Raw genomic sequence first — 25229 nt, forward strand, 5'->3', positions numbered from 1 at the left:
GCATTGCTCTACATACTCATTCCCATCTGACCAAAGATCTAAATTGTTATCATATTTGGAATAGTTCCCATCGAAGTGATCATCATGGAACGTGCTCAACAGTCCTGACTCCATTCTCGATCTGTAATTAAAGTAAGCAACCATATTAGCCATCAAAGCAACTAAAATTGAACAATTGCTAATAAAAGTCCTGAAAATAAAAGGATATTCATCAGATTTGCCTACGCTTCATAACTCACAGCAAATGACAATATACTATCGCCTTCGCTTGAATTTGAATCAGCCAATTAAGAAAAATCCTAAAGACATATTGAATAGTATTTGGTGCTGATCAGGAGGAAGACAGAGATGAGATTCGATTCCCGCCGTTCCTTCCCACCTACCAACCAATCCTCTTAATTACTAATAAAAAAGATTCTGTATTTCAACAAAATCATATAAAAAACCTGCACCTTTTTCTGTTTATGCGAAAACTGAAGAGAGGATTTGATCTTTGGTACTTGCCTGCTATTGATTTCTTTGGTTTCTTCCAACATTTCAAATAGTAAATCCATTTTGAATGTAATTTTGTGTTTTTATTTTTTCTCTGAATCGAAACTATTCGAAAACTGAATCTTTCATTGTGTAAGGACAAACAAGACGACAAACATTGACATTCAATTGTAAGCTGAAAAGAAGATTCAAGAATCGAGATGAAATCGATTGTTTGTGTCGTTGAAAAGTTAAAAGTTATCTGTAACGTTAGAAACTAAATTAAATTCATGCCACAACATACTTACTACATTTCTAAGGACAAGGACAAAACAATATTTAAAACTAACGCCTGATGATTTATAGCTAAGTTTTTTTAAGAGTGCCAATATGCTGAGATCAAGGATGTGATCCGTAACTACCAGATGTACTCCTAATTAGTTTCCGTTTTTTTCGATAGATGGCATTCTATGTTTTGTGTTGCTGTTGGTCACACATACCTGTCATTTTATTTAGTTGCTATCGAGTGTCTAAACTGCGTTGACGTTTCCTCAAAAAGTTCCTCCAGCAAATTTTTATTGCGCGTCAAGTATGTCGGCGTACGAATTTCGAGCATATGCGCCATGCATTGCTTTTCATGTTCAATCAAGGAGAAAAAATGTCCGAGAGCCACTGTGCACTTGTGGAAGTTTATGGCGATCGTACATTAACACTTCGAACATGTGAAACGTGGTTTTGACAATTCAAAAATGGAGATTTCCACCTGAATGACGCACGTTTCGGCAAGCGAAAATCGTTTGATGACGCCGAATTGCAAGCATTATTAGATGAAGACAGCACGCAAACGCAACAACAGCTTGCAGATACGTTGGGAACTCAGGGGAACAGCAAGCAATTTCGAAACGTCTGCGAGCCATGGGAAAAATTCAGAAATGTGGAAAGTGGGTGTCGCATGAACTGACCGAGAGACAAATGGAGAACCAAAAAGTGACGTGTGAAATGCTGCTTCAACGGTAAAAAATAAAGTCTTTTCTCCATCGAAATGTTACGGCCGACGAATAGTGGATTGTCTTGGAGAACCCTAAACGCAACAAATCGTGGGTGAGTCCAGGTGATTTTGCTCCACGACAATGCACCATCGCATAAGTCGAAGTTCGTTCGCGACACGCTGGAAAAACTCAAGTTGGAGGTGCTTAACCATGCGGCTTACTCACCAGACCTGGCCCCTTGGGATTACCACCTCTTTGCCTCATTGGGCCACGCACTTTCTGAGAAGCATTTCGACTCCTCCGAAAATTTGCGGAAATGGGTCACTGAATGGTTGAACTCCAAAGGCAGTCAATTTTACTAGCGTGATATTCACAAATTACCAGAAAATTGGGAGAAATGTGTAGAAAGCGATGGAAAATATTTTGAATAAAATAACTATTACGATTCCCTTGGAATTATGTGTTTTATTCACAAAAAAAAAAAAACGGAAATTAATTAGGAGTACACCTGGTACATTCCACAAAACCTAAAACTGATGTACGTGATAATGGAAGCTTCTGGAAGAATTGGGCTTTAAACAGAATGATTTTGATTGTCAGTCGTATATTTCTCTGGGATTCAATCTAGGTGCTCTGGGTTCGAATCCCAATCCTTATGGATGGCTTGGTTCATCTTCTGTTTGTCTCTCTGCTGTAAGCTTCCACATCGTTAAAAGTGATACTTTTTTTAGAATTGCGGGGTCCGAAGTCCGCATCTTTTTTTGGTCCACGAACCCCTCGTTTAAGGCTTAGCTGCCTCACCTCTGCCCTGGGAGGAGTGTGACCGAAGCGGCTTGCAATTCCTAAAAGAAAACATGTTCAGCTCTGGCCCAAAGCATGGGCGGATTTACGCTCAATATAATTCATAGTCATATTGTGTTCTGCGAATTATATAAAGGAGCACATAACATTTGCGAGTCGCTCCAGTCACGCTGTTCCCAGAGCAGAGGTGAGGCAGCGTCTGACGATTTGCCTCTACACTGGTAAGAAGCCGTAAAGCCGTCATCGCCTAATATAGTTAAGAGTGATGCTAATGGAACTTTGAACATCCTATACTTCACTCACGAGTAAACAGGACACACTAATATAGTTATACGCACTCATGCACGATGCATATAAACTTAGAAAGTCCCGGAAAGCAACAACAGATTCTTAGCTGTCAAAGTGAGTCCATCTATGTAGATATCTTTTGATAGTTTGTTGTACTGTTTTTGTTTATTTGGAGGCATTATGGGATGCAACCTGGTATAACACTGCTTGCTCTTCATCTATATCGAGAAAACTTTCGAAGGCATCAACAGGGCATTCCGCACCTAATAGTTATTATCGGAGCGACATTATGATGGTGTAAAATGTCATGTGCTGCACTGAGGTAAAATTTCGGAGGAATTTGAAGTTCAAAGCGGAATTCGCCACGGTTGCATTCAGTCGCCGATACTATTTATTCTTATCATCGTTGACGGATGACGTGAAAGTCTTCAATAAACCATATTTTCCCCCAAAACACCACTAGTACGGTGATACAATTACTTGTTCTTTTACACAGTTATGGACCAAATGGCTCTGAATATGGAAGAAGGGGCAAACAGAATTGGACTGAAGATAAACACGGACAAAGCCAAGGTTCATCGAACATAGGCAGAACATTGAGGGCGTTGGTAGCACGAAAACCGATGTGCATAAGTTTTGCAAGCCTAATTCAGAAATTTCCAAACCAATTTCAGAGTTTTTTCAATTCAAGTTCCGATTTTTCAATCCAAAATCTGAATTTTTCATTTCACATTCAGATTTTTTTCAAAAATAATAATAATAATCGTTGGCGCAACAATCCATATTGGATCAAGGCCTTGAAGTGTGTTAGAGCACTTCATTCAAGACCGTAACGGTACACCACAGTACACTGTGGGAGGCAATGTGGTCAGCATTGCGCTCGTCCGAGATTATTACCCTGATTTGACTCAGGTACTCATTCACAGCTGAGTCGACTGGTGTCCGACATCCAGTCATGATAACAAATTCCTCTGCCCCCAGCGAGATTTGAACCGCGACCTTCCGCTACGACAGCCCAGCGCTCTAATCACTTGAGTCATACGGACAACAACGGAATTTTTTCAATACTTTACTATAAAGTTTTATACCAATTTTCTTACCACTGGATAAGAATCAAGCTTCGAAAAAAAAAATGTAAGCTCTCCATCAATTTTCTGTTATTATTTATTTTAATGATGGAGCAGCCTCAATCTTTGCTGTTTTTTTCATTACCTCTAGATGTAAAATTGTGTATTTGTGACTGCAATTAATTCCACGATTTCCTATAGAACCAAATTAAGGTCCAATGACAATCGATAAATTATATATGCCCGCATAGAGTTGATGTCGGACCACATCGATTGGGAAGAAACTTTATTCGACATTTGTGGTCCGCGGACCCCTCTGGCCTGGTAGCAGCGTGACTGAAAGTGGCTACAGATGGTAATCGCTCCTTTATGTATAATGGCAAATACCACCTGTAGTCAGTTTCGGTCACTCTGCTCCCAAGGTAGAGGGCTGAGGTAGCGTCTATTGAGTTGCCTCTGCCCTGGATAAAACCGTCTGTCACTTTTTTGCTTTCATTACGTTATTTTTCACCGAAGTTGCTTTTCTCCTTGTTACTTAATTAATATGAACCTAGGCACAAGGAGACGGTCGCAATTCCCAGGTTAAAAGTGCGTATAAAAGCGTATATTGCACTCTCAACAAAATTCAAATCGCTTATAGCGATTGGACCATTTTATTCCCAGATCAAATGTACTAGTTTATTAAAGCAAATAATGATAAAAATTGATTGGCAGCTGAAGTTTTTTGTTTAAACAATCACCGTTTCATACTTATCCAATGGTTACAAATTTGTTATTAAATTTTATAGTAAAATGTTAGACAAATTCTGATTTTGAAGTGGAAATGTCTGAATTTGAAATCGAAAATTCTGAATTAGACTTGCAAAACCTACATATACCGCTGGCACACCTTCGTTAATATTTAATATGCTGCATTTTTTGCAAGTGTCGCATACTCTAATATTTTTTTTTGTTATGTAATCTAGTGGTCACATATTTAAGCAAGGGGTCTCTCTCTTTTGTCTGGAATTGTTGTTTGTGGAAATTTTGCAGAGTGTGAAAATTTTAAAAGTGTTTTTTGACAGTTAAGGTACGACCCCATATACGCTGCGTGACGCGACGCGGTGACAAACTGCACTGCCTGTCAGAATACCTTTATATATTTGTAGGCAGCAATATACACTTGAGTCGAGCGACTCGATTACGTGTCATTTCCATATAATTAGACCAGTTGACTGGTACGATTTTTTCAGTTTTAGTTTGTATCAACCTGTTAAAATGTAAAAATGTGCACTTGTTTGCAATTAGCCGACGCGCTAGTGCAATATAGGCATGACGCTTCGTGGCAGTTGTGCTGAATGTAGGGTCGTACCTTTGGAAAAACGTACTGTTACGTGAAAAATCATACAAAAGAATCAAAATGGGGCGCAAGAAGATTTCTATGGAGAAAGAAAAGCATATGATACGTAATATGAACACACGTGAAAAAAATATTAACAAAATTGCTTGGTCCATAGGGTGTTCTCCCAAAACAGTTCAAAACGCGATTAAGCACTACCAGGAAAATAAAAAGTTTTGCCAATGCAAGACGTTGTAGACTAAGAAACATTAGAGAAAGAGCAGATTCTTTGATTGTACGATCCTTTCGCCACTCCCACGTAAATAAGAGCCGGAATGCAAGAAAATTATGTTGTAAATATTTCTGCCAGGACTATCAGTCAGACAGTGAATTTTGGAGAAAAACCTCAGAGGATGTCAAAAATTGAAAAACCAAGTTGCATATGATAACCGGAAAAACGACTGGGGTTCGTCGGAAGTCATATTGACTCTTCTCGCTTCTTTTGGAATTCCCTTCACGATTTGTACGGCAGGTGTTCGAGGATGAGACCATATCAACCATGGACTGGACTGCACAAATCCCCCCGTGTTTAAATTTAATAGAAAATTTATTGGGCAATAATTGAACGGCGAGTTATGGCACTGAAATGAACTATTGTGCAACAATTGTGGGGGCCGACATCAACTTAAAGGAAGACAGGACTTATTTTCGGGAACTATTGTGGAATGCGACTTCAACCAGGTCGCATTAATGCGTGAAGCAATTTCATTACGCAGTTCTCCATTGGCTGACAGCATTGACCCGAGATATTCAATTCGCTCAGTTCTGGGCAGATTACTGAAGCTGACCGCACTGAGCAATTTAAATATTTCAAGTCAATGCTGTCAGCCAATGGAGAACTGCGTTATGCTCCTCACATAGGGAAACACAAAATCTTTTATACCTGAAGGGTCAAGCTTCCGGTTTCCCGGAAACCGCTCTTGAAGCAACCATAATGTATATTAACTATCACTGACATATCTTATTGACAAAAGGATCTCGAGGAGATCTGAATTCTATATTTTATTTAATAAGAGCAACAAAATTACCGCATTTGGACCGATCAAAAGTAATTTAGGCAGGATTTTCACAATCTAAGAAGTGACTTAACCTCGCTGAAAGTGGTACACCACCGAATTGTACAAAGCATAGGCAGTGCTAGTTGTTGAATTTCAAGTTATTAATCAGCGCGACGCAGACCTCGTCTTCTCATTTAAGGATTTCCGATGGAACGTCACCTTTTTGGAAGACTTTGTTGTAGCTTCAATTGATGACATAAAAAAAAATACCTTCTTAAAAAAAATCCAGTGGATTCATTCATTTTTAATTACAGTCAGTCAAGTAAGAGCGTGGTCGTGTTAATTTATAAACAAATTTATTTGATGAAACTTTCATATTCATATATTCATTGTACACATTACAAACAATGATGCAATTCGGTCAATAATGTGTCCAGTCACAACCGGCGTCGATAATTGCCTGGCATCTCCGAGGCATGCTTTCTACTAATTTGACGGCGTATTCTAGTGGCAAGGATCTCCAGATCCGATGAATTTCGTAAGACAACTGCTTGAAAGTGTATGTACGTCTTCCACGAAGCTTCCGTTTAATATATGCCCACACATTTTTAATAGAGTTTGCATCGGGCGGCTGCGACGGTCAATCCAATGTAGCGATGCCAGATTGAGTCCTCCACTGAGTACAGACTTTGCTGCGGTGTTTAGGATCGTTGTCCTCCTGCAGAATCCAATCTTCATTTCTTGTGATGAACCATCGTTTGGCAGATGGCAGTAAAGCCTTTTTGTAGATTTTTATCATTTTCTCGGCATTTAGGCTGCCAGTAAAGAGGTGCAAAGTGCCGAATCCCTGCTTTGAGAAGCAGTCCCAAAAATGCATCTTTATTCCATCTTTCACGGTCCACTGAACAAGCCTATTGGTGGGAGTTGATCAGGCTCGCGTAAGGACAGAACGTGCCCATATAGAACATTCATCAGTAAAAATGACATTTTCAAAATCTCTATCAATATTCTTATGCGCCCAAGCGAGTCGCTTTGTCACATGTTTTGCAGTCCGCAGAGGCTTCGTCATTGTGTTGCGCCATTTCAGATCATGAGTACAAAGATGGGTTCGGATAGTTTCGTATGATATATGTAAACCTTTTGCCATTAATTTGGCTTGTCCTTGCCGCAGTGTTAAAGCAGGATTCCGCGAAAACAGATTCACTATTCTTTTTCCATCTTTTATGTTCACTTTTCCTATCGAGCCACGTTCTGGTAAATCATCGACATTTTTAGTCATTTTGTATCGCTGTATCCACTTCTGTACAAATGCCTTCGACTTTCTCATATATTTAGCAGCCGCTGATTGCGACATTTTGGGACCTTTCGGGTGAATACAAAGGAACACAGCCTCGTAGCGCGACGCGTACTTAGCAACCACGTCGTTTAAACGTGATTCTCTTTCAAAAGATCAACGACAACTGAATCTTTGTTGACAATGCATCAAGGACAAAGCTTCCCTCTATCGGCTCGCGAAGGAAATAGAACGAAATCTTCCATTACCTGTCGGTGAAGTCGACCACGCTCTTACTTGACAGATTGTATGTTTAGGTCCCGCGAGTATGAGTACCATCTATAAGATATTCTCCGCTATCTTGCTAGGCCGGATGGCACCATACGCCCAGAATATCATTGGCCCATACCAAAGAGGCTTCACTTCAGCCAAATCAGCAACAGATCAGATTTTCTCTGTGCGGCAAGCGATGGAAAAACTGTTGGAATATGGACATCAGTTGCACCATCTATTCATCGACTTTATAGCCGCCTATGATAGCATAGCCAACTGTACAAAGCCATGAGAGAATTCGGTATCCTGGCGAAATTAATAAGACTGACTAGGCTGACCCTGACCAATGTGCGAGGCCAAATAAAAGCAGCAGGATCACTCTCAAGACCATTCGACATCAACAACGGTCTACGACAAGGGGATACCCTATCATGCGTCCTCTTTAACCTGGCCCTCGAGGAAGTGATTCGTGATGCTGAGGTAAATGCAAGAAGTGCGATCCTCTTTAAGTCCACCCAACTACTGGCCTATATGCTGACGATATCGACATCATAGGAAGAACAAACTGCCTTCATCCAGATCGAACAGGCGGCGCGAGATTTTGGGCTGCACATCAATGAAGGCAAGACAAAATATATGGTGGCAACGTCAGCACCGAAGACGAATCAAGCAACAACATCAAACCGCACTGGTCAAACGGGAAGAATAAGGGTAGGAGAATACAACTTTGAGACTGTTGACAATTTCTCCTATTTAGGATCGAAAATCACAACCGATAACAGCTACGATGATGAAACCCGCGCACGGTTGTTGTCAGCCAACAGAGCCTATTTCAGCTTACAAAAACTGTTCCGCCCGAAACGTCTCACCATAGGGTCAAAGTTCTTACTGTACAAGACAATGATCTTGCCAGTCCTCATGTATTCCTCGGAAACTTGGGTTCTTAGCAAGAACAATTGCAAACTCTTGGCCGCGTTCGAGAGAAGAATCCTCCGAAAAATTTTTGGCCCTCTACATGAGGATGGACGATTCCGTAGCCTACACAATGACGAAATCTATGAGCGATACCATAACCATCCGGTTGCGGATAAAATCCGGCTCAATAGGTTACGGTGGTCGGGTCACTTAATATCTATGGTAGAAAAAGAAGACGAGGCAGACCCTGTCTAAGATGGAGCGATGGCGTAGGTCAGGACGCCAGACAGCTTTTAGGGATATCGAGTTGGTGGACCTCGGCGCAAAACTGGTATGTCTGGAGTTCCTTATTAAGGCAGGCCTAGACCGGATATCGGTTGTTGCGCCGTTGGTGATGATGAGTATGATGACCAATTTAAAAGAGTAACAGGTTACAATCCCTATAGCGTAAAAAAAAAATCAAACTAACGTGAGTATTTTCGATTCAAATTTACTGAGACACATTTTTTCCTTGGTATTTCCAGTTGCTTTCCCAATTTTGTGAAATTACCAAATATTTAAAATTGCCTTCAGGTTTTCCGTCAACGTTAGCATGTCTTCATTATAGTTTAATTGAATGTACGGACTGATAACGATACACACTGGAGCTGATAGGAATTGTTTTGAATCGAAATTTAAGTGATGCTTCTTACGGATAAACTGATAACAAAATCGTTGTAAGAAGCATTGACAGTGACTAAGAAAATTAACATTTAATTTAAAGACAATTCCTATAAAATTGCTACTGGAAAATCTTAGCAGAAAAAATCATGTTTTGTATATTTAACTCAATATTTTGATTTAGAACGGAAGGATTGGCTTGTTTTTCTTTTTGCACAAAAGTAATCCCTTCCAGTTATGGAAGGCTTTCCAATTCTTGTAGGAAATCAGATCTTTGATAAAGCGGTGGAGATATAAGGATGAGAAATTTTCAGCCTCCAAAAATATTCAATCGCATGGTGGGGTATATCGTGTCAACCACACCTACGCGACATCGTTCACGGTTCGCTGAAATGCGCTTCAGCTCCAGGACTTTCCGAGATGCTTGCACTCTTCTTCCACTGTTCTGCCCCAAGTACTCTCGGAAAATATAGAAAATTAATGATCTTCGATTGGTATTCATGTATGTAGTTACACAATCGATTAGTGACTATTGATGAAACAGAGATCCATCACTAAATATCAAAATCGAAACAAGCAAAGCAAAAAAAAAACGGTTAAAATTAATATACTAATATTTTCACAAAACAACGTAACGTTTTACCCTCTCAGACCTCCGATTGCTTAACTATATTCTACAGAATGGCGTCATATTGATTGACTATACACGGTTGTCCGGTGTTTAATGTTTTTCAACAAACTGATAATGCAATGTCTTATCACAAAGAGACCCAAAAGGGGTCAATAGAAGACGAAAAAAGTTGGTTAAAATAATCGAGAAAAACCGAGATGGTAACAATTGAGATTTTAGCGGAAAAATAAAATCTTTACTAATTTCACCAATGAAAAAATTAATGGAATTAGGAACACCATGCCAACGAGATGGTGATCCGCGTCTATATTGGCCGCGTACAGGGGAATTACATGGAATGGGATTACGACAGTTAGTTTAAAGTCTCTAGCCTTCGTCAACACTTGTCTTCCTCATGTCGTCTGGGTTTTCCGTCCTGAGATATGTTGGGCAAAGAACTTTTTTGGCGTATAAATTCATTAAAGGGCACTATCCCAAGGTGTCTGACGAGTGGGTATTCCTACAGATACATTGCGCATAACAGGGGAGGAAAAGTGTAAGCTTCGCCAGAAGTCCTGGAGAGACAAGAAACAGAAACACACAGCAAGTCGACAATGATGACGCGAAGGTACGGTTGACGGCTAAATGGCAACCATGTCGTCCATGGCATTATTCTAAAGGTGTAGGAAATGTTCGTCGACTCTGTGGAAAAAAACCGCAAATCAATTGTTACATCGGTCACTACATTCAGACAAACTGCAAGTGCGACAAAAGGAAGAACTGGAGTCCCTCGACCCGTTAGATCACCTGAGAACATTGAAGCAGTGAGAGCGTCAATGTTGCGATCGCCACGGCGTTCTGCGCGCAAACACGCATCTGCCCTTGGACTATCCGATCGTTCTGTGAGAAGAATTCTTCGTGATGATCTTCATTTTCATCCCTATAAGATAAGGCGATGGTGCAGGAACTTTCAGAACGTGACTTCAATTCTCGGATGAACGCGTGTGAGCTTCTTCTTGATGTCGTTCCCGAGGGTGCTATTATTTTTTTAGCGATGAAGCCCATTTTCATTTGTGTGGGTCGGTTAACAAACAAAACATGCGCTACTGGGCTGACACCAACCCTCGAGAATTGCATCAAAACCCTTTGCATTCACCCAAAGTCACAGTGTGGTGTGCAATTTGCTCAGCTGGAGTTATTGGTCCCTGGTTTTTTGAGGAAAATGAGGTTCCAGTGACAGTGAATTCAGATCGGTATGTAAACATGCTACAGAATTTTTTTTTCCCACGGCTAGAAAATTTGGATTTGGGGGACACTTAGTTCCAACAAGACGGTGCTACAGCACACACTTCAAGAGAATCGATGGCTGTTTTGAGGGAACACTTTCCAGAGCGCCTTATCTCAATTAGAGGCGATTTGGAATGGCCGGCACGCTCTCCCGATCTGTTCCCTTGTCATTTTTTCCTATAGGGTTTTTTGAAATCCCGTGTTTATGTGAACCGTCCAAGAACCCTACAAGATTTGAAGACCAACAGCCAAGAAGAAATTGCCAACATAACACCTGCTATGCTAACAAGAGTCATGACAAACGCCAGAAATCGGTTTACGCAATGTATGGAGAATGGAGGACGTCACGTAACAGATTTGATCTTCAAAACAATGTAAATAAAAACTTTAGACATGTACCTACATTATAAAAAATAAATAAATATTTTCCGATGCATACAATAGTTTTTATTGACTTTTGAAAAAAGGAAGTTATGCTGCCGCACCCTGTACAAGGTGTCTCAAAAGAAATTTTATATTTATTTAGCTTACTGCGTGAACGCAACGTATCCGAGGGGCGCGGGGGTTATGTCAATCGGTAGCCTGGCTCTTGGGAATTCAGTCGCTATGGAGCGTTTCTCCGGAGCAGACCGTGCGTTGTGCGTGCAAGAGTTTTACAAAAACGGCGATTCGGCAACTGTAGCGCGTAGAAAATCCTGCAATATTCGAAGTTTTTGCCACTTAAATGATGCGCCAAGTATTCCTCTCATTCGACATTAGGTTAAAAAGTTTGAAGAGACTAGTACAACGGTGGATAAATCAAAAATGCGGGCGACCTAGGTCTTCAAGAACGGTAGAAAACGTGGAGAATGTTAATCAGTCTGTTCGTGACGATCCGAACCTTTCAATTCGGAAGCGCACAAGTGCTTTAAATGTGCATAGATCATCATTACATCGCATTATGCACAAAGACCTAAAGCTGCACCCCTACAAAATTCAATTGGGTCAAGAATGAAAGCCCCAAGATGACAGTCAAAGGCTTACTTTCGTAAATCAGGTGCTTGAGCGATTTTCAACGTTTACCAACATTTTGTTTTCGGATGAAGCCCATTTTCATCTTAATGGCCACGTAAATAAGCAGAACTGAAGCTACTGGAGTGCACGAATCCGAAACGCAAACATCAGAAATCCCTACATTCGCCTAAAGTGACCGTATGGGCTGCGATATTGGCGCGAGAAATTATCGGCCCTTACATTTTTGAAGACGAAAGGGGGCCTGCAGTTACAGTGAATTCAGAGCGTTATGTGGAGATGTTAGGCAATCTGGTACCTGAACTGCAAAACTTTCCTGGTTATAACCAAAGAACATGGTTCCAACAGGACGGAGCAACTTCACACACGTCCAATATGTCTCTGCCACGTGTTCGTGAAATTTTCTCAGGCAATCCACGCAGTCCAGATTTAACCCCTATGGGGTTATCTTAAATCTAAAGTTTACGCCAATAAATCAACTTTACTGGCGCATTTGAAAGAAAATATCCGTCACGATATGGCAGCCATCTTTGAGTCCACCTGCCGAGATGTCATAAGTAATTTTACTGTTCGATTAAATGAGTGCCGAGAACGCGACGGTCTACTCACTATTAGTAGCTTTATTTGAACATGTATTGGAATGAGATGTATTTTGAGGCCTAGATTTCATTTCAGATTTTTCGGTTGGCGCCTCCATGGATATCAAGGGCACGATTGAAATTCCTAAGGTCTTATTGCATTTTTGGTGGGATATTCGAGTGAATATACAAGGGGAACTGTTACCAGGCAATCAAACCTTCAAAGTGGCCAGCTAGTGCGTCTCAAGGCGACGTTGAAGGAAAAACGTCCATTCCTAGTGAATAGAGGAAATATATTTCACAATGACAACGCTAGACTTCATACTGCTCAACTCACTCAGCAAAAAAAGGCCGAGTTAGATTGGCAGCAGTTGGTAAAACCTTCGAACTTCTGTGACTTTGCCCCATCAGATTTTTACTTGTTCCGTTGTTGGGATACTCATTTGAAAGGAAAGGATTTTTTTCACGAAAATAGTCCTTAGGCCGAACCTACAGATTTCTTCTCATCCAAGTCATCTGAATTTTACCAAAAGGAGATTTTGTTGCTATCAGAGCGTTAGCAGTATGTAATAAACCACGCTGGAAACTATGCATGTATTAAAGATTGGAGTTTTTTTTTTAAGTTTTGCTTAAGGGACTATTATCGTTCTTTTTTTTTTTTTTGATTCCATATATCCTCCCTCCTCAAGTCTTAGATTTTTATAAAAAAATTCAATTAAAGTCAAAAAAAAAAACCGCGGATCCGCTTCCCGCCCAACCGGACCGAGGGGCGATCAATCTAAGGATGGGTTGAAGGCAATATCCAAAGACCCGTATCACAGCGATGATGCGTTTTAACGCAGTGTGTGCGACCATGCGAAAATGTATTGCTACATCCCCATTGTCGCAAACACTTCAAGCAATGACGCGGTGGTTTTATACTACGGAGACATGGATCTTAAATGGAAGACAGTACGAATTAAGACTGAAGCCCATTAGGTCAGATTGTTACCTAACAGGACTCTTCGGACTATAACACAGGTTGCAAGGATAACCACTTTTTGCATCTCCACGTATAGTGCAGCCCTAAGATCGAGCGTTTTCAGCGCTTTATGTAAGTTCTGCGGGACTAATCCCGTCGCTGAAATTACTACTGGGACTACTTCGATCTTTTGTAGTCTCCAAGTCTGCTTCATATCGTCTGCCAAGGGGCCGCAGTTCCGAATTTTTTTGTACTGTTTTTCAAAAGTGTTCCAGGGCAACGGTACGGCTACATCGATTATGAAGCACGCTCGTTCTTCCTTCAGAAGTAGAACTAGATTGATTATAGTGCAAAGTTTTCAAATCAAGTAGCTCCCCTTCCTCCATAGTGACGTGGAATAGTGATCCTCAATTTTTCGGCAGCTCTATTGCGCATGTTGCTGTTTGCAAGAACTACCCTTACCCGTCTAATCGTCTAATTAAATGACTCAATGTACATTTCGATAATATGCCATGTTTGACTTGGAACCCGTATTTGCATTCATGCAAAAGATGGGATAGTGATGTTTGTGAGAATACCGATAGCTTCGTGCTCCAATTCTTCATCATTGTTCGGAGGAGAAGAAAGACATCCGGGTTGATTTTGTATAAGCGTAACTCTTGTAGTAACCACGAATGCGATATAGAGTCAAAGGCTGATTTATTGTTGCTGTTCCTTGGGGATGAGAAAAGTGATCCCCTTGGTGAAAAATTCTGGAACTGATTTAGGATCGGCAATCATCTGATTAAAATGGTTTGCCAATACCTTGCGGGTGCTCTTGAACCGCTTCAGCCAAAAGCTGTGAATTTTGTCAACTCCTGGCGCCTTCTAATTACCTGCCTTTTCAAGGGCTGCTTCTACGCCAGATTTTCAAGATTTCAAAAAAAAGTCGAATTGCTTGAAACAAACCCGAAAGATTTATGCGTAAATTAAACAGTTTTTGAAATAACCCTCGGGCGTAGAAGTAGCGTGATCGAAGTAGTAAGTGTCTTGGACGAAGCCATAAGTCTTCCATTTTGAGGAAGACTAGTCATTTTTCAATATGGCAACCCCCCACATACTGAAGGAAGAGGATCAAACCCGAATGTGCAAGTGACTCATTCCACATAGCTTCACCGGAAATCATCTGTCACCTTAAGTTTATGAGAGCATTTTCTCCAGTCAAATTCCTGAGGATGTGCTCTCGGCCTCTGTGCCAGTCACGATGGAGCTCTGATCAATTCGTATTCAAAATGGGCGATGGCCTTATGCCTACACGGCAGGTATTCACGTTAAACCCTGGGGATCTTCAATACGGTAAGTCGGTTCCATATTTCCAAGGACATAACGAAAATAAGCCGTTTTGCTTATAACCTCAAAAATAAGTGTAATTCTTAATAATAAAGTCGCATTTCATTCCAAGAAATCCTGAATTGATGAGTAACATCAAAGCGATCCCAATAAGCCATTGGAGCCGCCTTTATGAAAGATTTTTTTTCAAAGGCCCTCACTCATCAACTAGGGTCCTATGTAGTCTCTATACGTAACCTAGAATTACCCAATTTACAAAGTGTAAGGAGCTTCCTCCCATAGGAGCTAACAGGGGTATTGGAATACTCGTTAGAAAAATTAAACGGAAAAGCCTTGAAACGATCAACCGTCGTCCAGGGGCAAGTTTGCAGGTTCAAATACTTTCGAGCTCCACATCTCCTTCACTGTTTCCGAAAGTAACCATTCCATATTCAACTTTTGTTGTTTGCCTGATATTTCTCTCACATGAATATGCAAATTGGGCCAACTTGAATGCGTTTTCGCCACGTTTTGAACCTGTAAGGTCGCCATTGACTGACCACATCAAAACAAGCGAAGATTCGCAAATCTACCAGCAAACAAAGCATTCAAGGTTCACGGAGGCATTTTTTCATTTGTTTTTCTCCTTTTTTCGTCTGAAATGTTTCGTGGTCACTCCGCCCGATAAATGGGTCAAATTCTCGTTGACGACGATAACGTCTCAACTCGATCGGGCCAAGTGGACCAGATGATGGAGGCAGAGTTGTTGGTCGAAGAAAACCAGTCGAGTCGTGATTGGATTTTCAAAATGTGCCGATTGGCCCTAGCCACACGCGAGACTGTGTCGTCGGACGATCCCTTGTGGAAAGCCAAACACCCAATCGACCGTTACACGAGTGGAACGAGTCGAAATCTGGAGATTGTTGCGATTCGATGGTCGCAGCCCAGCTGTAATCGACAATCACAAGACGTTGAGCCGGGCACGGATGCAAGTCAGCATTTTTGCACTCCGGCCGTCGCGAATTTGCTACATTTCACCCGGACGATGTGCCACCGCAACAGATTTTCCGTAGATATCAATTGTGGCGGTGAAATCGCTGTCCGGCCGCGCTCACTGGCAAATCCACGTTGTTATTGTCGACGCGGGAGATTTGAATGTGACCGACTGGAGCGAGGGAGATTGCGAGTATCTTTCATGCGTGGAAGACCACCTGAATTGGGATTAAATTCGTTTCAGGTTTAATTGATTGGTGACAGTTTGGAGACTTGCGAAGATACGAAAATAGATGGTGTCGGACCGTTGTTGAGAGACTGACGAGATTTGGAGGAAAAACAATGCGGAAAAGCCACTTTGTAAGCAAGTTTGCTTTGTGTTGTTTCCATGCGGTCATGACAGACAGTTTCGGGGCGGAACGCGGCCCCATTCAATTTGGCAAGTGGTCGAACGATCAAGCAAAACAAGGAGGGGTGTGAGCGCCTACCTCGACGCTCCCGGATGACTAATGTTGAGAGGTTAGGTGGAATCCCGACTGGAATTCCACTCCACCTCGCATCCAGGCCCTTTCAAACGATTGTGAAATATTGGTGGCGGTGCAACGTCCTCCCAGACGATCCGACACCAGCCACCCGCCCGATTGGGCTCCTGCCCACATGTCTGCCGCACAAAACCTCCGCGTACTTGAGCCAGATTCCTCAGCGGATCGGGCGTCCAACCATTGTCTTTTCCTGTGCCAGCCGCCACACGGCGGCAGGCGCTCGTGCCCAAGATGTAATTTTAAACGACACGACGCTATTTTTAAATCCGTTTCGAAGCAACTGCGTGAGCAGCCACTGGGTACGTACCGAAATTCAATTGTCTTCTCCCGAATCAGCAGCTCCGCTCGAGGCAAGACGCCCGAATTGAATAACAACTGAAAAACGTCCTTCCCGGCCGGGGGCGCAGCGTGAAATCCTTTCACTTTGGGGCGCCTACTGCAGCCGTGTCCACTCGTCGCGGAAGGCCGAAACGTGTTACATGATAACCTCACAAAACTGGAAAATTCCTTTTGTCACTGACACTCGTCTTAATCCGCACTTTCTTTCGCGCAAATCCACTTGCCCGGACACTGTCCACTTTCTCCGCTGGTCCGCAACGACGGAAACGAGTGATTTCGCAGGATTTTCGGCCGGAAAACGCGAGAAAACCTCACAAGACTGTTGAACTTGTCACATGGGCTCCACGGGCTCGAGCTCGGTGGGAAATTCACCGCGACCGCAAGTTACCTAATGACGAAAACGGTCACGGAGCTCGATGGCGGCGCTGCGTGGTCGCTATGCTCCCTCCGTGCCACTGGGCGTGAGAGTGTGTGCGCGGATTTTGTTTTTTTACACGTGGAAATTGACATTTGTCACCCACACACAGCTATCCTAAGAGAAATGTTCTGGTATTGGCGCACAGCTGATGTCGAGCGAAAGCCGGTATTTCGGGCATTTCCTCAGATTCGTGTGTTTTTACGCGGGAATATGTGAATGTGTGCGTGGGACAGGTTGCTGGCGAGAGCGTTTGGCGGTGGCTGCTCTGCTCAGCGCGTTCAAATACTCTACTACGTCGGCCTGCAAAGAAAAAAATGCGAAATGCCGAAACTCACACATGCGTTCTGAGAAAATGTCAAAACACGAAAACACGTGGGACAAAACAACATTTTGGTTTTATGACGTTGGCATCGGGGTGGCTGAATCGCCTTGCGGCGAGTTACTATTCAGGCAAACCGAAGGCGGGAAAGATGTTGCGGAATTTGAATTCGGAAAAAAAACCATTTTGTTGTGCTAGTCTGACGAGGAAATTTACAGTGTCACCTGTCAGAATCGGGAGGACGCAAAAAGGGGATCTCATGTTTGAGTTGAAAAAATTCAGCGTAGGGAAAACTGACGGCTTTCGTAACCAACTCACTTGGGGAGAATACCGCGGTTCGTTCCCAAAAACATGAGATCTATATCCAGTGCAAAGATCTCGATGAGGTAACATCTGCACTGCCTGCTGGAGGAGTGAAGAATGTATCGTGAGCCTAAGAAAAGCGTATGGCGGTACTCAAACGGCCACAATTTTTTTTTTTTTTTTTTTTGTAGGGTAGGTGAATGCAGTACGTTGTCGAACTACCAACTAAACACCTCCCCATCGTCAGAGAGCTAGCCTGGAACCGTTTGTCACATTACTTCGGGCCAGCCCCCGAACTCTCCCGCCTTGCGGAGTCTTCAAATCAGGGAATTCCTTTCACCAACGGGAGGGGAGAGGAGGAAGGGAACTGTCAGTTCAAGGAACCCCCTGCCATCCGGCTCTTCCACCGGTCGAGTTCTATCTTCTTAGCAACGAGAATGGCCCGAACGTAATGGGCAACACGGTTCCACCTGTCAGCAGTCCTCAGCATCTCTTCCACAATGTTGTCTGGAGAGAGATCCCCTGTGTTTAAATAGAGCTGCTGACGAACCCCATCCCACCTTCCACAAGAAAAAAAAGTGTGGTGGGCATCGTCCACAACTCCACACAATCCGGAGAACGCGCCTTTCCAATCCTGTGCAGGTAAAACTGAAAACCTCCATGCCCACTTAAAAATTGGGTAAGGAAATAGTCAGTCTCACCATGCTTCCGATTCAGCCACGCACCTAAGTTGCCGATGAGCCGCACAGTCCATCTGCCTCTAGTTTCATTTTGCCAAGAGAGCTGCCACTCGTCTAGAGTGTGTTGCCGTTCTTCGCGAGCAACCACCTCCCTTGGCTTATCTCCCTTGCGCTTGTATATGGCCTGACGCTCCCTAGCAAGAAGGGCAACGGGGATAACTCCCGCGATCACCATCACGGCCGGTTCAGAGACTGTGCGGTACGCAGACGCCACCCGTAAAGCTCCCCGTCTCTGTACTTGCGCAAGGCGTCTACGATATACCTCCTTGTTAAGAGCGCCAGCCCATACCTCTGCGCCGTAGAGCAGGGCAGACTGCGTTGAGCTCATTAGGAGACGTCGCCTACTAGACCTAGGACCCCCAATGTTTGCCATTAGCCTACTTAACGCCGAAACTCCAGCCGCAGCCTTGTTTGTTGCTGCTTGGATTTGCTCAGAAAAGCTCATCTTTGAGTCAAGAGTCAACCCGAGGTACTTTACCGCTGATTTTGACTCGATTATCGACTCGCCGAACGATATGGGACGCAGGGTCGGAATTCTCTTCTTAGTCAGGATGACTACTTCGGTTTTTTCCAGTGCAAGGTTGAAACCATGAGTAGTCATCCATCCGCTTACCCGTCGCATCAATATGCCGAGTCTGCTTTGCGCCTGTTCGACAGTGCGTCCAGCAACAAACGCTGCGACATCATCTGCGTAGCCGACCAGGCGCGACTCTTCTGGCATGTCGAGTTTAAGCAGACTGTCATAGGTAGCGTTCCAGAGGTGCGGCCCTAGGATGGATCCCTGTGCTACCCCCGACGTGACCTCCATCCACCTTTGAGCAGGGAGCGGTTCCTCAGATAGTCCCTCAAAATCCGTAAGAGATAGTTCGGCACGTTGAAGGTTTTGTCTAGTGTGCCTAGAATGTCTTTCCATCTTACGGAATTGAAGGCGTTTCTGACGTCAAGCGTTACGAGGAGCACCACCCGTCGAGTTCGGCGGCTATGTGCCTCTGCTCGTCGAACGGCGTCCACGACCTGCAGGACAGCATCAATTGTCGATCTCCCTGCCCTAAAACCAAACTGCCGGGGAGATAAATCTCCGGCAGCGCGTATCGCTTCAGCGAGTCTACTTCTGATGAGCTTTTCGAGCACTTTCCCAGCAGTATCAAGCATACAGAGCGGGCGGTATGAAGACGGCAATTCGGGATCGCCTTTCCCTTTAGGGATCAGCGCAAGCCTCGCAACTTTCCAACGAGCAGGGAAAATGCCCTCTTTCAGGCAAGCGTTGAATGCGCCGAGCAGTAGGTCTGGCCGGTGTTGGTATACCAGTTTGTACACCTCTGCTGGAATACCATCGGGTCCTGGCGCCTTCTTGTTTTTCATAGAGAGGATTGCCTGTTCCAACTCTTTTACAGAGAAAAGTGGACAGTCCTCTGCGCTCTCCGCGCCGACGTCACCATCCCATACGGGGTGTGCAGGGAAGAGTGCCCTCACAATGCGGTCCATCTGCTCGGCCTTAAGTGAACAGGGTTTCCGCAGAGCCCCGATTTTTCGGGTTGCAAGTTTGTAACCGAGTCCCCACGGATCCCCATTCACCTCGTCGATCAGATCTTGCCAGCAGCGAGCTTTGCTCTTGTTTATTGCGCTGCGGAGTCTCCTTTTGGCTGATTTGTACTCCATCATTATGGTACATGCCTCCTCCCGGTCGCCTAGACGTTGTGTTAAGCGGCGGAGCCTGTGACATTCCTTCCGGAGCTCTGCGATTTCCACTGTCCACCAATACATGGAAGGTTTGCCGAGCCTCGATGTCTTCCTGGGCATGGAGGCTCCGCAGACCGTCGTTATCAGGTTCATAACTGAATTTACGACAGTGTCAGCAGCGGCGCCACCGCCCCCAGGAGTACCCTTCAGCGTGGCCCCACCTGTTCCCAGAGTTTCGACAAACTTCCCGGTGTTCACTTTCGCGACGTTCCATACACAGAAAGATCGCTGGGGTGGCGCACACCGAGAGTTTGTGTCCACCACTTCGAAAGCAATGTATTGGTGGTCACTTGCCGAAAAGTCTTCCAGAACTCGCCACCCGTCCACCAGCGACACCAGTGATTCCGATGCGAAGGTTACGTCTGGAATGCTTCCTTCGCAGCCCGGGCGCCGGAACGTTGGGGTAGATCCGGTGTTTAGAACTACCAGTCCTGTTCTCGCCGCCATTTCCAGAAGTCGCTTCCCTCTGGAATCTGTGTGAGGCATGCCCCATTCAAGTGCCCTAGCATTGAAGTCACCCCCGACCAGGATCCGCCCATCCGTGCTTAAGATAGCGTCCTCCAAAGCCTCAAGCCTCCGACGAAAGTCCGGCATCGTCTCATTCGGCGTAAGATAGACACTAAAAAACGTTATCCCTGAACACCGAATCCAGACAAAGTCGTCCCCTCGGCCTTGGGAAAGAACCCCCAGGAAGGTGCCGTCCCGAACCCAGATGGCAGCGGTACCTGATAAAACGGCCACAATGCGACTGCCAGTGGAGTCAGCGCAGAAGTTGTTGGCCGTGGGGAGGGTTCGAATTGGATAAGTTGTTTGCCGGCTAAGGGAACAGATCTCTTTAAAACGGTGCTTCAAATGCCTAATATTTGGACACTTCGCGAAGGCATGCACTAGCGGCATCGATCGATGTCGGAGGTGTGGGGAGAAAGGACATATTGCCAAGGAGTGTAATGGAGGCTCCAAATGCATTTTATGCGAACGAAAGGAGGGACATATGCATATTTTTTTTTTTACGTGCAAATCGGTCATCAGCATTTTCACGAATAAATGGGCGTAAGGTAGAAGTGCGGGATGTTTGGCTTCGAACGAAATATTAGATGCTTCTAACCTTCCTCCAACTAGTAATAAACCTTCCTCGTCCAGGAATACTGACAGTCCCAGAAGAGCACTTTTCTTGTCAACTTCCTTGTGCTGTCTTAAATGAGTTATCTCATCCTCGAAGTTTTGCTGCTGGATTGCTTTCACTATAACCCCATAAAGCTGCATCCAACTCTTGTGGAGTCAATGGTTTATTGTTTACGAGTGGTTTTTGGAGGCTCAGTTTCAGCCGGTCCCAAGCCCGGTTGTGAAAGGAGGAGGGATGGATAGCTTCAGTCTGAATGGCTGTACGCCACCGCAGCGTCTCAGGGGGTAGGTGAGGAAAGTGCAGGAACTTTACAGACTTGCAGATTACTCACTAAGGAAGCTATCTACACACCTGGCAGCTAGGGATAAAATGCACCATCAAAAATGAGAAGAAGGAGAAATTTAAGGTCCGGTACGGATAACCGGCGGGAGTCGTCTGACTTGGTGACTGGGTCGGGCTCTCGTAATGGACAGCACGGCGTCGAAACCGCTAGTCGTGGGGCGGTTCGACGTCTAGGCGCCACGACGACCAGGAGCACAGCTCCGCCTGCTGCAGCTGTTTCGCCACAACCTGTGGCGACCACTTCAGCAGGTTCGCGTAGGAAGCGGATGAAATGGACTGAAGAAATGAACCTCTTCATCATCCGCTCCTACTACGAAATAACGGCGGGGGCGGGTACAACATCTTACCGCCCCTTGTTGCACCAGAGATTCGTCGAACGTTTCCCGCAATTCGCGCACGTGACTGTGCAGCGAGTCGCAGACCAGTACCGCTTTATTACTCGCAGCGACACAATCCCGGCCACCATCAGGGAACGTGTTCGACTTGAAGTCATCGGGGAAACTGGTGACCGAGAGTCGATGGGGGCAGAGGCGGCGGCATCAACAACATCACGCCGCACTGCAGGCAACAGGTTCAGTACTCGCCGAAGCACTCTTCTCCACCGTCCAGCTGAGGTTTCCGCTGAGGTTCGGGACGAATTCCAAAGAGCGTGTATAGAATTCTCGGATATGGATCCTTTGCATAGACCAGGCATTCCCAGGCTCTATGCATCTCCAGCAACTCCGGGAATTCTATCTCAAATCAATGATGAGATTGCATCTCGACTGTGTGCTGATATGTCGCTGCTGCAACTACAATCACTTGTGTATTGTGGTGCAGTTGCGGCTATCAGATTGCACGGTCAGAAGATTCGCTTTCGTGTTATTGGTTTGAGTGACAAAAGAGATCCACCATGGAAAATTCGTCTGGAACGTCGGCGGGACTCACTAAGGCAGGACATTGCTAGACTGATTCAGATCAGCACTGGCAATGCCAGCCGACGGGTGAGAAACAAAGTGCAGAGGGTTTACCGGAACTATGCCATCCCCTGTGAGACACCCGTTGTTGAAATTCTGGACACACTAAAACAGAAACTTTCTGTCATATGCAGTCGGTTACGGCGGTATGGCGAAAGTTATTCCAGACGTGTCCAGGGTGCAACATACGCGAGGAACCAGCGGAGCTTTTTCAGATCTCTCAACGAATCCCAACAGAGCGCCCAGACAATACAGTTCTCGGTGACGGAAGCGAAAGAGTATTGGGGTGGACTTTGGGGGTTACCTGCCCAGCATGCTGAGCATGCTGAGTGGATCACCGCCGAAGGCACCCGCCATGTCAATACACCTGGCATGAATTTCGCGGATGTTACCGAAGAGGAAGTTCGACGAGCCATAAACAGCTCGAAGAACTGGAGGGGCCCAGGTCTGGATCGGGTGCAGAATTTCTGGTATAAGAAATTTACCAGCGTACACAGTCGGTTGGCACGCAGTATAAATGAGGTCATGAGTCGGCCGGAGGAATTTCCACCTTTCCTCACTGCGGGGATTACCTACCTTATCCCTAAGAAGGACACGGTGCAGGACCCCGCAGACACAAGACCGATCACTTGCTTACCAACCCTCTACAAATTCATCACGTCCATTATTAGTGGAAGGATCAATGCGTACCTCGAGACCAACAACATTCTGTCCGAGGAGCAGAAGGGCTGCCGAGTTGGGTCAAGGGGTTGCAAAGAGCAACTCATTATCGACTCGGTAGTTGTAGGACAAGCAACTAGAGGCCAAAGAAACCTCTTCAGTTGCTATATCGATTATGCCAAGGCTTTTGATAGCGTTCCGCATACCTGGCTAATCGACATCCTGCATCTGTATCGCATTGATCCGAAACTAATAAAGTTTTTGGCGACAGCCATGGAAGCCACCACCTTATCGGTGCGTACATCTGAGGGTGCTAATACCTCAGAGCCCATCCGTATACGGAGGGGCATCTTCCAGGGGGATTCATTGAGTCCTCTTTGGTTTTGTATGGCACTGAACCCCCTTTCATGGCTACTGAATGATGCTAGAGGGCATGGTTTTGCAATAAAATATGGCCTACGTGCTAAGTGCGAACTGACACACTTGATGTACCTAGATGACATCAAGCTGTATGCTGGTACTGACAACCATCTTAGAAGTCTGTTACGAATAATCGACATGTTCAGCCGTGATATTCGGATGGAGTTTGGATTAGACAAATGTCGAATCCAAGCCATCCGCAAAGGTCATCACGAGCCGCATGCCGGACATAGCATTGGTGACCTCCACATCGAAGCTATGACCGAGACAGACTTCTACAAGTGCCTAGGAATTCTGCAAGGAACCCATGCTCGAGTTGGTGATCTGAAGGAAGCTCTGCTGTCCGAATTCCTGCGACGTGTAAAGCTGGTGCTGAAATCGCATCTCTCGGGGAAGAATAAAATAAGCGCGTTGAATGTATTCGCTATCCCTTCACTGGCTTATGCATTCGGAATATTGCCGTGGATGAAGACCGACCTGGAAAACGTCCAGCGGCGGATACGGACAACTATGTCCAAATTCCGAATGCATCACCCAAAGTCTGCCGTGGAGCGGATGAACCTGCCTCGTGACATCGGAGGTAGGGGCGTGGTTGACGTGGCGGCACAACATCATCGCCAAGTCGACTCGCTGCGCGCTTATTTTTACAGCAAAGAGCAGGCGAGTCCCTTGCATGCGGCTGTCTGTAAGGCAGACTGTGGACTGACTCCACTTAACTTCAAGGATCGATCTTTCAATCCTCTGAGTGGGGTGAAGTCGGACCAAGAGCGGATCGAGGAATGGAAGTCGAAGGCAATGCACGGTAAACACGTGAATTGTCTTTGGCAGCCATTTGTCGATTTGCATCTGTCGAACAGATGGCTGTGTGCTGGGGAGCTCTTTGCTGAGACGGAGGGGTTCATGTGTGCCATTCAGGATGGCGTGGTCGCCACCCGAGCTTATAAAAAGCTCATCATGAAAGAACGGGTGGAGAACGACCAGTGCAGAATGTGTGGTTCGGCGTTAGAGACGTTGGACCATCTCATTTCTGGCTGTACTGTTATGGCACCGGTGCAGTACATCACCAGGCATAATGCTGTATGTAAGGTTATCCATCAAAACCTTGCATACAAGCATGGGCTGATCGCGGGGACATGTCCGGTTTACCGATATGAGCCGCAAGCAGTACTTGATAGTTCTGCTTACAGCATGTATTGGGACCGGCAAGTTCTGACTGATCGCCATACCGCACACAACAAACCTGACGTACTGTTAGTTGACAAGACAGGTCGCTCCGCGTATATTATTGATGTTGCTATCCCCCATAATAGCAACATTGAACGGAAATACGTGGAGAAGAAGGTGAACTATGAGCCATTGGCTCGTGAAATCAAAGAAATTTGGCGTCTCGAGCGGGTGGTTGTAGTTCCCATAATATTGTCAGCTACAGGTATTGTACCTAAATCCCTCACGGCTTCCCTTGATGT

General features: G+C 44.9%; 1 protein-coding gene across 2 annotated transcripts in view; it reads right to left on the reverse strand.

Annotated features, from left to right (window-relative positions):
* LOC119651741 overlaps positions 1-17252 on the reverse strand; it is a 35136-nt gene extending 17884 nt beyond the window's left edge. The window contains exons 1-3 of one of the 2 annotated variants that reach the window (XM_038055470.1): positions 16711-17247; positions 505-667; positions 17-121 (exon numbers count right to left, since the gene is read on the reverse strand). In XM_038055470.1, the coding sequence (XP_037911398.1) occupies positions 17-121; positions 505-554 (155 nt within the window). In that variant the 5' untranslated portion in view covers positions 555-667; positions 16711-17247. Of the gene's footprint in view, positions 1-16; positions 122-504; positions 668-16710 lie in introns of both variants that reach the window. The other variant, XM_038055471.1, reaches the window with a different exon arrangement.
* Positions 17253-25229: the final 7977 nt, after the last annotated feature.

This window comes from Hermetia illucens, chromosome 3 (assembly GCF_905115235.1).
Source record: "Hermetia illucens chromosome 3, iHerIll2.2.curated.20191125, whole genome shotgun sequence".
In the NCBI taxonomy this organism is placed as follows: domain Eukaryota; kingdom Metazoa; phylum Arthropoda; class Insecta; order Diptera; family Stratiomyidae; genus Hermetia; species Hermetia illucens.